General features: G+C 41.3%; 1 protein-coding gene across 4 annotated transcripts in view; it reads right to left on the bottom strand.

Annotated features, from left to right (window-relative positions):
• Positions 1 to 16,646, bottom strand: part of pdlim7 (PDZ and LIM domain 7) — a 36,231-nt gene that overhangs the window by 13,216 nt on the left and 6,369 nt on the right. For all 4 annotated transcript variants that reach the window (XM_037076281.1, XM_037076282.1, XM_037076283.1 and 1 more), the window contains exons 3-5: positions 10,694 to 10,845; positions 4,415 to 4,442; positions 3,300 to 3,496 (exon numbers count right to left, since the gene is read on the bottom strand). In XM_037076281.1, coding sequence (XP_036932176.1) covers positions 3,300 to 3,496; positions 4,415 to 4,442; positions 10,694 to 10,845 — 377 coding nt within the window. The remainder of the gene's footprint in view (positions 1 to 3,299; positions 3,497 to 4,414; positions 4,443 to 10,693; positions 10,846 to 16,646) is intronic.

Below are 16,646 nucleotides of genomic sequence, written 5' to 3'. Positions count from 1 at the left end.
ATGGCAGGGAAGCTGTCAGGCCAGAGTACCTGGAAACATTTTACTGCATATTAAAGCTTCTAATTTGATCAACAGCTCAAGAAGCAGCAGCACAAGACAATGTTTTTCACTTCAGGCAATATGTTGTTATTGAGGCATGCATTTATTAAAAATCAACTAGAGAATGAAAGATGAATGGTAACAATAAACTGGCATCTTTGTTTTGCACACGCAATCTCTGAATCTACCCATGAGCCTCAGCTCCTCTCTGCTGTCACGTTAAACTAAGATGACAAACCAGCCTGCATGCAGCTGCCCCTTACTTGGCGTGTTGGTATATATCATCATAGTAAGTTGCTTCACCCCTGAAGAACAGACCAAAGCACAAAATGAAGACAGTTTGTATGAAATTTACAGATCAAAGACAGAGAAGAGATCAATAAATACTGAGAGATTTTGATGAGTGAAAAGCTTTTCGACGTTATGATGTCCTGATTGTAACTGAAAATTGCCCAGTATAAAGAATGAGACGATAAATGGTTCAGATTAACTCCGGAATTACTAAGACATGGTTGAATGGGTTGTAATAGATCAGAGGAGGCAAGATCAACCAGAGGGTCACGAGATGGTTAACAGGATAGAAAGCAGAACATTTATTCATTACTTAAACTATTTTATAAATTATTTGACATTTTTAAGTTAATTGGTAGAAAAGCAATTGTTCACAAGCTGTAAAAACAGTTACAAATGTTGGAAACCACTGTAATAAAGGACATAAAGTACTGAGTGTGAATGACGAGAGCAGATATTTTGTTCTGGACTATGAATGAAAACAAAGAAATATACTAACTTGTCAAGAGTTTCCATCTGCAGCGTTAAAAGAAGAGAGGGAAAGACAGAACATGAGGGAAGGAGGTCAGAGTTTAACTCTGAGTTAAACAAAGAAAAAAACATAACATGTCAATATATGACAGGTTGTGAACAACAGTGCAGGATGCAGAAAACATGCAAGAAGTGACACGAGACATGCCGTCATCGCTGCCAGGCTCCGTGAGAGAGAGACGGCACTGTTTGTCACATCATCCATTGTTACACTGACCCAAAATGACTCAGTCCACTTGGCACAAACCCTTTTGCCCAAGGCTCCTTTCATCCGTGAGCATAAATGCTTTCAGATTTATGTAAATGGCCGAGGCCTTTGCCAAAAACACAAAACAAAATAACCACTGACTAATTTTCCTTCGTAGTTAGTGTAATTTATCGCGTGCGCCGATACCTCGAAAAACAACTATAAATGCCACAGCAGTGACACACGATGATGTCAGAGTCAGAACTGTGCAAACAGCAACCACCACAAAACCTGTTTCAACACGACAGGCCTCGACACATTAGACATATGCTGTTTTCTGTCTGTAGAAATCCAACAATGTGTTCATCAAAAGCGGGCTGACAGTTATTACCGGGCTCCAGTCTTCTCAAAAATGTCCTGAGAAATGTGTTCCGGCCATCTGCAGAGAAACTTCACAACCATGCGCGCCCTCCCCTAGAGTAAGGCTGCTTAAATAATCCAGCACCAGGCCAGTAAAAGGCTGAGTGAGAACGCAGAGCAATTTATGAGCGAGGCTAAATACAGCAACAGGCCACAGCTCGCCAATGGCTGCAATCGGGCCACTACCATGACCCAAATTACAGGAACCAGACTGGCCTCAGCTGGAAGGCCACTCCATGCCACACTGCCGCTTCCAGGATCATTTAAAAATGCAATTCTGATCCGTTCCTGGAATCCTTGTAAAATCTGAAACCTGAGCAGTAAAATACAACTGGAGAATCGTAGAGACTTATTTACTGTAATTATAGCAGCAAAAGGTTCATCAGGGGAGCATTCATTTAAGATTATAGCAGCTTTGAAACCAAGTTGTACTTTTTTTTTTTCGTTCAACAGTTTACAACCAAAAGATCAGAAGCTAAACATAGTTAAGTTCTCAAGAGGAAACTGAAGATTAACACAACAGATAAAAAATGTTCTTAAAGCTCAAAATTTCAGAACGGTTCCATCTCTTTTAACTTGTGGCCCATGAAATAAATACTTCATCCATAAATTTTGCTGGTCAAAAAAAAAACAGTTTGAAAAAAAAAAATGCACCATGATCAAGACCCTCCAGCATCTGATGTGACAGATAGCTGGCTGTATGGCCCCTGTAATTTCCACTGTGTGGTAAAAGGAGAATCATGTTTAAAAATAAAATTCCCAAATGTTTCTAGTGACATCACTCCCAAATTAAATTATCCAGAGATGTAATTACTGGGTCGATGTTTGACTAATGTCCTGATGTTTTATAGAGACAGTGATGAGCAACAAAGCTGCTAAAAGCTGGAAAGTACAATTCAGTCCGAAGTTTGGTGCAGACTAAGCTCCACAGTATTTTACATGGATGTTAAAAAGCATTCAACTGCCTGGAGATGGAACATGTAATAATTAGCTGTCAATAACCATCTGTGGAAATAGCAATTCAGCCTTAAAAAAAAAGGTTTTGACCCAAATAATTCACTCTTCAAAGCTTGTATGTTAAATGTTGTGCATGTCTGAATTTGAAAATCGTATTTTTTAGAAACTCTTCTATTTCAATTGCAGACACACACACACATGGTGAGGATGAGGGGAACTAACTAAGTAGGACGGGAAAGAAAATACAGATTTGCACAATTAAATCCCAACTTCTACAGAGACCGAAACAGCAAAACCAGAGAAGGCCATAAAACTGTGACTGATTATTGACAGATCCTTCACTAATCTCTCTAAAGCCGTTTTAATCATCTAATAAATTCCACTGTAGAAGTCTTTCAGCTGGAGAAGGCCAGCTTCAGTTGTCAGCCAAATGTACCCCGCCATGTTCACAAAGAGTAGTTCACTTGGGACTGTTTGGAAGGCTGACAACCTCCTCCTTTCACCAGTAAATGACTTGATGGTCAGGGTCATGAGACAATCTATGATCGCAGCTTATTACTGTTGTGTGAGCAGCAATAGAACATGTTTATACAAAACTCACCATGTTTGTCATCATTTCAGTGAAATTATCAATAGGCCATGGAGTAATAAGATGATCTCAGCAGTGAGTCACGATACATTTGTTCACTGTTTCTGGGATGTTTCAACTAAAATCTGAGACGTTATTTTGGTTTCATACCAAAGTAAATTAAAGTGAACACACAAAACAGTCTGAAAACCCAAAATTGAGAATAATGAGACAATAAAATCACCACTAAAACCACATTAGTCACATTGTGCTTCCAAACATAATGGTGTTTATTTATCCACCTACCCATTCTGTGGCTGCTGCATGCTGGCGCGGCCCTGTGAGCGTGGAGTGTTAAGCTTAGGTGAGTAGGCCACAGGTTTGATAACAGGTCCTGAGTTGGCGCTACCACCAGCTGCTGTAAATGGCCTCGCCATCTTGTTAATTGTCGTGCTGGGGGCAAAGGAGTACTTTGGCGGAACAGAAGCCAGAGCGAGTGAGTCCTGCGAGGGCGTGGGAGAGGGAGACAATGCAGCACAGTGCACAACATGCAGTTAGACATTTCTGACACACGGTAAAAGTTCCATCTGCTGTTGCACAATCCCGAGTTGTATGTTAAGAACGCCTACAGTAAGGCTCAATATTTTCTCACAGAAAATGATAACTCCGGGCTGCAGGAGCAGCTCTGTCAAAGCCTGTCGGCTTTTCTCTGCACAAGGAAGAAGTGCTTAAGAAGTGTGAACACAGCCATTTTATTTGTGTTGGCAGTCTGCCACAGACTGGCCAAAGTAATCTGCTACTGCTGGTAAAATGAAAATGCTTTAAGTGAGAAATTGTCATATTTGACTGACACGTCCCCCTAATGAGATTTCTCACTGAGCATAATGCATGGCCCGCAAAAGAACACCTACTAAAATGGAACACTGACTTTGTTGAAGTATTATGTTCCTCTTGTTTGATTTAAAACAGCCGGCAGCACAAAGAAGTTCATGACACCATTGTACTATTTAAGCTGTAATCAGTTGAGCAAGTAGCTCTCAAGGGGTTTGAGAGCTAAACTGAATGCATCAGTGTTGCTGTGCTATCAGGGATTGTGCAAGGCATCACAAAATGAACCACGGGAAAAATTCCAAAAGCAATATTCACAGCACTCCATCCAGCAAACAACTCATTTAGCGACTCACTGATGCTTTGCTAATGCACAGTGCATGGACTCTGTGAGAGCTTGACGGGTGACTCAGGTGAATCAGATGAATTTAAACACAAAGTGACATAACACACCGTTGAGGCCAATTGTGGGCAACGATTAAAGGGAAGTTTCAAATTCAATCAGTGTCACTGTGGACCGGTGGACGGCCATGCCAAAGCACACAAGTGTTCGCACGGGGTGAGCTCAGCGTTTCAGGAAAATGTACTCTTACCTTCTGGTCTCCACCTGCTTGGAAAGCTCTGTGAAAAGAAATAGATGGGAACAGCTATTAGTACATTTTATACTCTTCCAAATTTAAGTAACAATAGGAAAATTACAGTCAAAGAAAATGTGGTGTTTGAATATTTATTCAAACTGCAGAAAAGGTATATTACAAATTATTGTCCTGAATACTGCAACATTACTCTGAAACAAAACTACACAGTTTGCTTGTATTCGTTATGGATTCTATGAAATTTGAGCTGGCAATGAACACGTTTTTTTGCTTTCCACTTATCATTCCGAAGTAAATACTGATTGCTGATACACCATAATCACCATGGAAAAATGAGATAATCATCGTATAGATACAGATGGTTCTCTATAAACCTCGCTTTCACTGCCTGCCCACAGAGCTTGATGTTTCCCACAACAATGAAGGCGGCATTTTGGCTCAAAAAGGAAGCAAGTCTGCCATTGTGCAGCTAAAAACAGGAAGAGGCACTGTTTTCCCAGGCTGCTATCCCCAGGTAACTGTAAAACAACTGGAATAACTTTGGAAACGACACTGAAAGGAATAAAATAAAAAAGCCTGCTGATGGAGGAGGCAAAGAAGGCAAAGAGGAGGAGCGGCAAAAACCAAGGTCAAACTTGAAAAATCTATAATAAATAAGTCAGATTACACTGATTTTTGTCGAGGTGAAATATCAACCTCATATTGTACAAGAGAGGACTAATGGCTGAAATCACACATAACATTGTAAGAAATGTCGAACTGTTGTAGTTTTAGCCATTTTCCTTATTGGTTAAGACAACATTATATTTAGAGGCTTTAACAGAGAGTTGAAGCAATAAAAGAACAGAAAAGAGTGCAATCAAAACGTCTACTAAAAATCATCCAGTGCATCATTAAACATAAGAACACGTGCAAGACTGAACCGAGAAGTAGCCCTGCAAATTCTACTGTAGGATTCAGGTTGTTTACAACTGACAGTTTAGTGATCACCTTTGTTTTCACATCCAAACATGTGGTTTGGATAATTGGGTTGAACTGAACTTGTTTGCTCATATCGCTTGTGTTTGCAATGCCCCGAGGACTCCGCTGTAATGCCGTCTCAAGCACCCTTATAACCATATCTCAACAATTAAGCTCATCAGTGAAGATGCTCCGGGCGATAGAGATGATGGGAGAAAAAGAAGCAGCTCGTGTAAACTCTCAAGTTTTCTCTGTGGGGGCCATTATAAAAAAAAAAAAAAAACACCAAAACCTCTGGGCTTCTCACAAAAATCTTGAACCGTCGAGCAGGTTCACCCAGCCAAGCTAAGAATGCTACGAGTGCCACGGTGCTGTACACTTCTTAACTCTGATCCCAGGATTCACATTACTGCGGCGCCTTTGCTGGCTGGAGTGACGCGGCAGACGGTTCATTAAAATTTCTTTACACATTAAACATGGAGGAACCCAGATTCACATTGCTGCCGGCTACTGGGGGGGAAAAAAGCAAAACACAAACCATCCGCTGACCGACTGTTTGCATGATACACAAAGCTACGAATACCAGTGAAGCAGCTCTGCAGTCGCCCTCATTGTTTCAGTCACACACACACACACACACACACACACACACACACACACACACACACACAAAACAATGGCCAGCACTTCCTGTGACACTGAGGAATGAGTAACTCTCATGTTACTGTCTGCTCAACCACTGATAGAGGGATGTTAAAGACAGGATGACGACAGGACTGTATAGCTACAGAAGGAGGAGTGAGAGGAAGGAATACCGACATGTCTGCGCTTGTCACACTTCTGGGAAGACAAATCAATGTGACATTCGTGGCGCTTCAGCTCGTCCTAACCCACAATTTGATGAGTCACACTTAAAAAGAGGGATATATAAGGAATGTGTATGACAGCTGCTGTGTACTGTATGTATTGTGGCAAGTCTAAACGAACGAATGTGGGAATGATTAAGTCAGTTCCATGGAATCGGTTTGCTCATTTGACCTGCGCCGAAACCGAATATGAACACACTGAGATCATTTCCTGCCTCATCTCATGGGTCACTTAATTTAGCTGATGCATGCTTGGCTCTCTGGCTGATGTTAGATAAAGTGAGAGATTTCACCACACGTGAAAAAAAAGGGGAAAAAAAAATCCCTCGATACTGAAATCAGCTTTGAAGACATCACAGACAGACTCCAACCACTCTGACGTTAAGCCTTGAAATGTGTAGTGTGTCCCCATAAATGCAACGTGATCCACTGCCTCTCTCTCTCTCTCTCTCTGAAGCCCAAAATCTATTGCCCATATATTTTTTTGATTCCACCCCTAATAAAAACGCTCTGGATAAAGCCTAAACCTTACCATAAAAAAAAAACAGGCAGGGGATAATCATTGGTGTTGCACAAAATGAGACACTAAACCAAATAATGGACCATATCTCATCACCGTGCGGCCGTCCTCCTCTCTTGACATGAAAGAAACCGTGGATGGCAGCCAAGATACGAATGAATCAGGCTGACAATAGTTCCTCACCGAGAAGTGTTTCAGGGAAAACAAACACATGCTTGTCTGATGATATAATAACAATAGGAGAGGGTGAGATGAAGAAAGGAGACTGGGGATGCATGGGTGAAAGAAAAAGAGCAGAAGAATGTAAAATATTTACAATAGCAGGACTCCACAAGGAGATGATAAACACAGGAGGAGAACCACATGAGAGGAGGAAAAGTACGGCTGGCGTTAAGTAAACATGCCGGCTTGTTACAGGTCTATCGAAACATCGCACCACTCCCTCGGAGATAAATGTACGGGAAGAAAACCCATTGTTCTTCCATTAGACAGACTAATGACCTTTGTTTTAAAATGGAGAGTTATAACTGAGTCAGAGTCAGCTGCACCACCTGGACACCATGTGTGACAAATGGCAATCTGAGAAAAATATGTCAGCGAGTGAGGGAGCAAACAAAGGTTAAAAGATAGCCAAGTAACAGATAAACAGTTAAAACTGCTAGCTAAGAGTAATAAAACTGTTGACAGAGATGGACCAAAGTAATGGATGAGTGGTTGACACTGTTAGCTAAAAAAACAACTTACAGAATGTGATTAAATAGTAGATTTTTTTTTTTACATTATTATGTGTATGTTGCTAGGCTATCTACTGACGTTAGCATGCTAACCTGCTAACAACACCAGTCCCGGTCCAAACTGCTGTGCTGGTAGTGTAAACACGGACGCTCGCCTGGCCCCCTAGCTCCCAGTCCCAACCGCTAGCTGCACAGCTAACTGAGCTAGCTAGCTAAGGGCAGATCTAGTAAGAGTATATAGTAATATATAGCAAAAAAAAGTAACATAACCAGGTGAAATAGTTGAATAGAAGTGGTTGTATTTGCAGCTGAATTGTATATAATCCATCATGTGATGCTGATGAAGGGGGATGTTTGTGGGCGTATATCTTGGCGGGGAGCAGCGATCTCAAAATTCGACAACGAGTGACGACAACGAGGTATCAGACAGGGAAACAAAGGTCTCTCATCCATCCCTCTGCATGGTGTCACCTTTCTTAATCATTATCCCCCTCACCGCCAACAAGAATCTGACTGTCTCTATTCAAATTCTTATTTTCTTTTCCTTTCTCACTCTGAAACATCCCCATGAATCTAAATGTTCTCTATCTCCCTCCCACTCCTTTAAAGGCGTTTAGTAGGTTGAAGCGTAGCGTGACCTCTTTCTGCAGCAAAAAAAAAAAAAAAAAACTATGGTGCATCAGCAATGTGTCTCGTTGGTTGTATAGAAAAACAGTGATTGCAGCTCTTTGCTGGTAAAAAGCCTGATCTTTTATATCATCTCCTTGGCGTCTTACTCCGCACCTCAAAAAAAAAAAAAAAGAAGAAGAAGAAAAAAGAAAATCAGCCTTTGATCCCCTCAAGTTTAACATCCCTGTACTCTGCTCTACCTCCACCCACCCGTCATCTTATTCTCTCCCTCTCTCATCTCCCGCCTTTGAGAGTGCTTTTTTCCTCACCTTCTCTCTCAGTATTGATGCCAGTAACACCGTTATCTGTTGTGTTCAACATCTGTTTTGTATTAGGGCTAGAACTAAAGCAAAACACTAACAGAATAAATGAATATTATTTTCTTGAATAATCCCTTTGCTTTATAAAATGTCCTTATAATTTTCCACTTTTCCCTAGATGATGTCCTCAAATGTCTTGCTTTGTCCAAACACCCAAATATATTCAATTTACTGTGATCTATGACAAATAAGAGCAGAAAATCCTGACATTTAAGAAACCGGCTAATGGTTGGCAGGGACACGTGAACTCGCAGGACCCACTGGATTCAGTGATCTGTACAGAGACATTTATTCTGTATGAATTTGAGAGAAGCCAGGCATATGTTGAATAAAATGCTGCAAATATCCCCAGTGACCTCTGAATCAGTTCAAGTATTAGTTCATGTTCTGGCTTTTTTCTTCCGGAAAGTGCGTTATTTTTCTGTTCTGGACAGTCACAGCTGACCTGTGGCCGTTCTGACTCTCAACAAACTAAGTGAACAACGATGATTTGTCAGAACTGAACAGCCGAGTCTCTTGGCAGGAAACAACAAAATGAATTAGATGTGAAACTAGCCAGCTGTGATGCGTCTGTACAAAACTCTTTACCTCCAAGTATCCGAAAAAATTAAAATGAGTCCCCTGACTGCAGCCAGGCTCATCTTTATTACTTAACAAGTCTGTACCTTCTCGTTTTCCAGAGGCGTTAAGCTCTTGAATAGCTTTCATCCAACTTTTATTTTTTGGGAGGGAACTTTTTTCTTATAATTAAGCTCCTGATGAAACATTCTGGCTCGCTCTCCATGTAGATACTTTATCGGGCAGGAATTTTTGGCAGGAGTTACATGAGCAGGTATGAGTGCTGCCTGTATGAAGGTTATCCAGTGCTAATTAAAATAACTCAAGCAAATTTGGAGACATCGATTTTCCTGGCTCACACTTCACAACAAAGCGGCTTTAATCTGACGAGAGAGTTTCTCTAATTTCATTACAAAGCGGAGTCTCACTGGAAGGTGCCCGTGGCTCCTCTGAAAATGTTTTATTTCAACCGAACAAAGACCAGTGTATCCGCCTGACAGCATTTGGCATGAACGCCCGCTGCGAAAAAGTGCAGACTCCTCACCCCTGCTCCGGCTTCTTTAGGCTGATAAGGAGAGAACATGACAAAACTATTGAGTCACAGTCCTCTTGTTAGTTTAATAAATAATAACGTTCAGAGGTGTTCAACCTGATTTTGGACTTAATTCAAAATACACAAATTGGATGGTAATAATGTTGAATTTTGGAAATCAACTACATCCTGGGAATATCTGCTTTGTACAAGGTTTAAGGTTTGTGCAAAATGGGTCTGACTCATTCCCACAAAGTTATACACATAAAAATCCATCGTGTAGCTGTTAAACTACCCATGAGCGAAACGTCTTTGTACATTACAGGATCACTCTGGGTTGATATGTGCACCTGTGTTTGGAACATGGTTGCAAGTTTGTCTCAACTAGGCCGTGCCAGCAAGACTTTTGGCAAACATTTGTCAGAAAAACGGCAGAAGATGAAAGAAAGACCTAAAAATAGAGCGACTAAATATGCCGCGCATGGTACCAATTCTACGAAGGAATTTGTGGAATGAGTAATAAAACCGCAATGTGCAAAAATGTGACATCTGTGTAGGTGGAATTGGGTGCACCTTTGGATCGGGAATCCAGGCAAACAATTTTGTGACAAAAAAAAAAAAAAGCCTCACAGTTTCGGACTGATAAGCAAAAGCATGAAATGTGTTATAAATTACCATATGGTAGCACTGTCTGTACCAAAACAGAGATAGTTCTTTTTACACCAAAATCCATGGAAATCTGTTCAGTAGTTTATAAAAATATCCTAACTGCTAATGGACAAACAGAAATAAAAACCTCACAAGCAACAATAATGAATTTCTTGACGGCGTTCACTAGTGAGGCTGTGACTCAAGCCCAAGTTTTACCCTAAAATGAATGTAAGCCTTATGGGAAATGAAAAACTGGACTGTGTGTGATGATAACTTCAGTGTGTGTTTTGCAACTATCTGTCATATAGAGGCACATTTCAAGGACATTAAGGTATTTTATCTCTCCGAGCAATGAAGGAGGAGATGTGTTTCGTGGTGATTTATGCCGCTGCGTTTGACCAAGATAAAAACGGAGGGTGAGTGATCATGCAGCATTTTTCGTTGCATCATGCATAGCCAGACTTACCTGCTGAGGCTGAGGGAGAGGGAGTCTGTTGCTGCTCTGATCTTCTTCTGTGCCTCCACGTGGGTCATGTCCTCTGCATTAGCGTTATCAATGGACACCACCCAGTCTCCAACTCCGACACCGGCCTGAGCTGCCTTTCCGCCTGGGGTGAGCTGGGGGGGAAAAAAAAAAAAACAGGGACAGAAAGCAGACAGAAGTTAGCAAGCATTAGAAGACAGGAGGTGACAGTTATGTGGATTAAAACATGAGGGGCAGGACTGAGGGCACCAATAGTTAAGGACAGATTATGAGACAACAGCCATCTGGGCACAGACATGTAAAACAACCTCCAACCCTCAATTTTAGGAGCGCACCAAGTTCGAAAGAGACTTCTAAACTTAAGTTAGTGCGTATATGCAGGTTGTGTAAATGTCGGTAAAGCCATTAAAAATAGTGTGCCAGATGTTGGCAGGTGTTTGTGGATTCTTTGTCCAGTGTGAAAGGGGTATATTTGTGGTAGTCTTGTGTCTCTTTGTAGTCAAACGGATAGAAGTCAGTTGAAATAGACGCTCCAGGAACCCTTGGGACCCCTGTGCTTGTGCCAGCAGGTCTGTTCAGAAGTCCTTCCGTGAGAATAGTAACTACATGATCACACAGCTAATGATCTTGTAATTGGTCAAATACACGACTGCTACGAACTTGGAGATTCTTCAGTATTTTCACTGATCTTATTCTTTTCAGGATGGTTTGAAATAAACAACCAGAGATGACAAAACACAATGTACATTTTGAAAACTTTGTGTGCTTTTGACTTTTTTTTTTTTTTTGGTGTCCTAGTCGGCAGCTCAGGCCTGAAAAAAAAAGTGGAAATCTATACACAGAGTTGACTTTGCTGAAACGTCTGTTAACAACACTTAATCATCAGCTCAGGGAGTCTGAGTGTCTGGGTCTGACAAGCCGGCCGAGATATTTCACTCAACACTAACGGGAGCAGGCATTATAGGTCATCATGATGTCATCAGTCATCAGCATATGATTTACTGCAGATGTGACTTCAGACTATGAAAGGAACTCCCGAAAGCTGCCGACTGAGACCATGTGTTACAAATAGTCACATCATTTACTGGAACTAACCCATCTGGCTTTTTCCATCCACACAGGTAAGTCATTTGCAAAAAAAAAAAAAAAAAAATGACATCATCCTCCTGGGGCTTTCACACAGACATATGGAGTCAGACCAAGGGGCTGGAGTCTTGTTACAAACAGGAAGAAGATGAAACAGTCTAAGAAGTAATTTTTTTTTTTTTTTTTTTATATATATATGTATGTACACAGATTGCACTGCCTGCTAGTTCTAGAAGACAGGCAGAGATGCCATCTCGTGTTTAGTGAGGGATTAGTCAGCTTGCTCATGCAGCTTAATGAAACTCGAGACTTGTGTCAAATTCGCAGATAACTGGAGTACAAAGTGTTCAGCATCAGATAAGTCAGCAAGTGCCAGGATTTCTGGCAAAAAAAAACCTATTAGGATTACTCTCTGATGTCATGGATCCCTGCAAATGTTAGCTCATCAAAAGCTCAGAGGACTCAGCAGTTCAATCAATAGTTTTCTGCCATGTTCAGCTAAGCTATCACACTTGCCGCTTTGATTCTGCACATTAAACATAAACACCCGCGTGAGCAGGGAGGTAATATGCTCTGTAAACTGATGACAGCTCAGGCTGAATAAAAAAAAAGCATTCCGCACCCCCACAAAGTCTACGAAGTTAAAGACTGCCTCGAATCAAAACACAAAATGGCTAAAAATAGGATGAAATGCATTCCTTAGAGGCAATCCGAGCTACAGTTATCTTACAGCCAAGTTAAAACATCACTTTAATTGGCTTTGATTTGCACTTACTGGAGGCAATTAGAGGGGTTAAAGAAGAAATAATTTCTCCAGTATGGAAAGAACTTGAAAGTGTGAACATCTTACACTGGGGAAAAGCCACTATGACATGGACACAAGTGACAGACTGAAAAAAGGGACACAGCTTAGAATAAAGCCATTGAGGTTCCCTGCAGAAAGCTGCAAGCCCCTTTTCTGCTGCGACACTTGCTGTAAACCTGAGCACCTTGTCATTACACCAACATGAGATAAAGATCTTGACAGCATTGAACAACATTTTCCATGAGCCTTAGAAACAGAAGCACCGTTAATTTAAGCTTTAATTCAATTAAAACTTTGTTAGAGCGTAGTCAGTGCAGAAAGAGATGCTAATCTAGCCAAGAACATAAACAGAAATCTATCTATTCAGAGGATGCAAGATTATTATGAGAAATACTCTGAGTAATGTAAAATAATGCAAGTGGACTCTGGAAAACAGCCCGAAGTTATTCCATTTTTGATTTTAAAAGAAACACAGACAGAAGGACCAACTAACTAGTTTAATTTTTCTCACGTTCTAATTCTAATAGAATGTGAAGAAAGCCTAGCCTAGCCAGTCTCGACCTGTCAGACTCCAGGCTTTTACTCCAGACAACTGTATTCATGCTTCAAAACGAAAAGTGGTGTTCATCTCTGGAGATCAGACAAATATTGCTAGTATCATGAACATTTGTTTGTCACAGATCTTACTGTCTACAAAAAAAATCCCTAAACCAAATGGAATAAAATCCATTGCCTTTTTGCCGAGGGAAACAGGACGACACTAACCCCGAGGTTAGACTATAAAAATGTTTTGCAGCACTCTATTGAGATTGCTCTGAATAAAAAGAAAGCGGGGACAGACACATTTCAGCACAGAGCACTGAGGGTTTTTTGATGAGTTTGAAGATGATTAAAAGTCACCAGATCCAAAACCAGCTGAACCCCTATGGGGGATTATGGAACAATGTGGTAGACAGCGCTCTCACACCTCCATCATCAAAACAATAAAATGAGCGAATATCTTTTTGATGTTCAAGTGTTTGAGTGATGTTCGCGTTCCGGCAGAGTTTTAGAAAAGAAGCTGTGGGGCTGATCAGGAGGCTTCTGGTGGCACCAGAACTGATATGATGATTTTGCCTTGGATGTATCGCCAGTCAGTCTGGACTATAATATTACAAACCCTCCTTAAAGATTTAACCTATAGTGCTGACCTCTACATGAAAGATGAGATAAAAGGAAAGAGAAATTAATATATGAAGCTGTAAAGATTGCATATGTCTATGTGTGTGTATGCGTGTGTGTGTGTGAGTGAGTTGAGTTAGTGATGGACACAGACACCTGTGCTCCTGGCTCAGGTTCAGAGTGCAGCTGCTCCCTCACTTGAGACGGCAGCAGTTAAAGTTGCTGTGCTCAGGCCTTTGGTTGGTAGGGGGCGGTTTGGAAACCCAACACCCCCCCAGCAGTTTGTCAATACGCCGAAGGACAGTGGAAAATATGTTCCTGAATGCAGCACACCTCACCGTACCTCGCAACAACCAAAGAGCTAACCTGATGCCGCTGCGTAATGTTATCATACATCATCAGGTTAGCTCTTTGGTAGCCACACGACCGTCAGTTGCCCCCGACACACTCCATAAACAAGAAGCGGGCTCACCTTAAATGATTTTGTGCAAATATGCTGAACTCACTTCACATTAATGCCATGATGTCTGTGCAACTAAAATAGATTATTCACAACTGCAGGGTTAGTCCAACAGTTAGTAGCCTTTTTCAAGGCTTTTTGGCAGAGCACAGCAGCAGTGCCGTTTTGGTATGCTATCAAATTTCAAAGCATTAGCCAACCTTTCAAAATGCAGCGTCTTGAATTCACCTTTGAAGCGCTTTCCTTGACTGACCCTTCAGGTGAGCCAGGGCCTCATACTCGCTCCAGGCGGACTACTCTTGTTTTTGGTTAAACTAATAATGCAGTTAAAATGTATCTGCAGCTGTGGATATACGGGCCATGTAACTCTGCACCGGCTCACTTTTATTCTTTCCACGGCTATTTGGGGGCCAAGAGACAGTCTGTCCTTACATCACTCACACAGTGAGCACAGCTGATGCAAAGCCATAAATATCCCTCTGAGAAATGGAAAACCAAACCTCCAAGTATGTGGTTCCCCCCATAATGACTGCAGTGGAACACCTAGCACTAACTCACCTTAAAACACTGCTGCACTGATCACAACATAACACATTCGCATTGAGCAAGCCACACAAGAAATGCCCCTTGCGGGCAATCTATCAGTAAGCACTGAATTATTAATTCCCCCTTCTAACAAGGCCTCTTTCCTCTCGGTTTGTGTGTGCGGTTGTGTGTATATGAGAGACAGAGCGAGGGAGTGTTTAAGAGTATACAAGTGATAATGCAACAGATGGCCTACAAGTCAGACAGAGACACACGCAGAGAAAACAGGAATATAAGACTTGATGACACATCCAGCTGTGGTGGTGCGGAGACATGCACAAATCTCCCCACCTATTATTGGCTTGACATCATCTGCCATTTCCTCAGAACGTTTGATTTCAGCGGCGTGGCATGTGTTTGTCGATAGAAACCAGATGGTGCTCAGGAGGCTCGGTTATGGTATCATAATGTTTATGGAATGGCGGTGGCACGAGATCTGGGGCAGATATATTGAGAGACTCCTCAGAGGAGTTTTGGGGCAGACTGGGGTGACTCAGTTGCAGCAGCAATGAAACGGCGCTACGACGACATTGTGCTTCCTACATTTTATGCTTTAGCAGTTCAGACAGGATGTTGGGGCAGACATGTGGAGAGAAAGATATCATTTTACATAAGCAGACCTCCGTCTTCTCAAGGTCGCGGAAGCTTACAGATATTCAAGGAAAAACATGGGCTGGATGGAAAGGGGGTGAAGACACAGAAGGCTGTTTTTGGAGGCTGTATCAAACTACTCAACTGACGCTCAAGATTTCCATAGGTCAGCTTTCACGGGAGAAGATGCCGGTGTGGTCTGCTGGACGTTTAACCCATGTTTGACCCATTAATATGAGAGGGCTGTCAGGTGATAATCCTTCACTATTCACAGAGACTTGAGACAACAACTGCAGTTCCAGAGACATTACTGCAAGACTGCCAAAAAAATATCATGACATTAGTATTACACAAAGTTAAGTTTCAGTTTTTACGGTCTAGTCAAGATGTTGGATAAAAACAGACACTGATTGTAGCCCCAGAATAGCTGGAAGCTCCATTCATAGCGCTGACACTCAAAAATGAAGATATTATTTGCAGATAAAGATTAGCCCAGTGACAATTATTTGTTTCATACTATCTGAATTAGATTCCAGAGACATTACCAATTACTCCAGAGTGTTCTAAATTCCAGAAGTCCAAAATGTATAAATAAATAAAAAAAAGATGTAATCATTTTCAAAATTCACATAAACAACAAAATAGTTTGCTTCAACAGATATATGCCACTGCGTAACGTTTCAAAAACAAGCATGTACACGTATGCACTTTATTGCATGGTATGGTCTTTTTTTAGGTTGATCACATGACAACAGATTTTCGAGACATCATTTGAATATCTCAATAGAAGCTTTGAACGTAAAACAAAAAACAAACAAGACATTTGGTGCAGATCTTCCTACTCAATCTGTGAAAACATTTGCATGATGTCTCCTGTGGCTTTTGAGGAGTTCTGAGAATAACCAGATGATAATAACCCTGATGACGTCATCTGATGACGTCATCAGGGTTATCTTAACTTTGGGTTTAGAGATTGCAAATGTACAAGAGAACTCCTGCATGTTAGACTGGAGGTTTGAAATCTAAAAAGACGTAGAGAATGGCTGTACTGCAAGACGTTATCGAGATGCATTGGGGGAAATGTAGGATCCAGTGTTTCTGTAGCTTGATGCAGGCAAACAAAATCCCAAATGTTCCTGAAAGTGCAATAATAAAAGTCCACTGAGTGTCCATTTAAATACCACCTGAATGCCAATAACATTTAAAGTCTGAAATCTAATAGAAATGTCAGTGCAGCTGCGACAAGC

This window comes from Acanthopagrus latus, chromosome 18 (assembly GCF_904848185.1).
Source record: "Acanthopagrus latus isolate v.2019 chromosome 18, fAcaLat1.1, whole genome shotgun sequence".
NCBI classification, from domain to species: domain Eukaryota; kingdom Metazoa; phylum Chordata; class Actinopteri; order Spariformes; family Sparidae; genus Acanthopagrus; species Acanthopagrus latus.
Note: the sequence above shows the minus strand (reverse complement) of the source record. Positions and strands in the feature narration are given on the sequence as shown.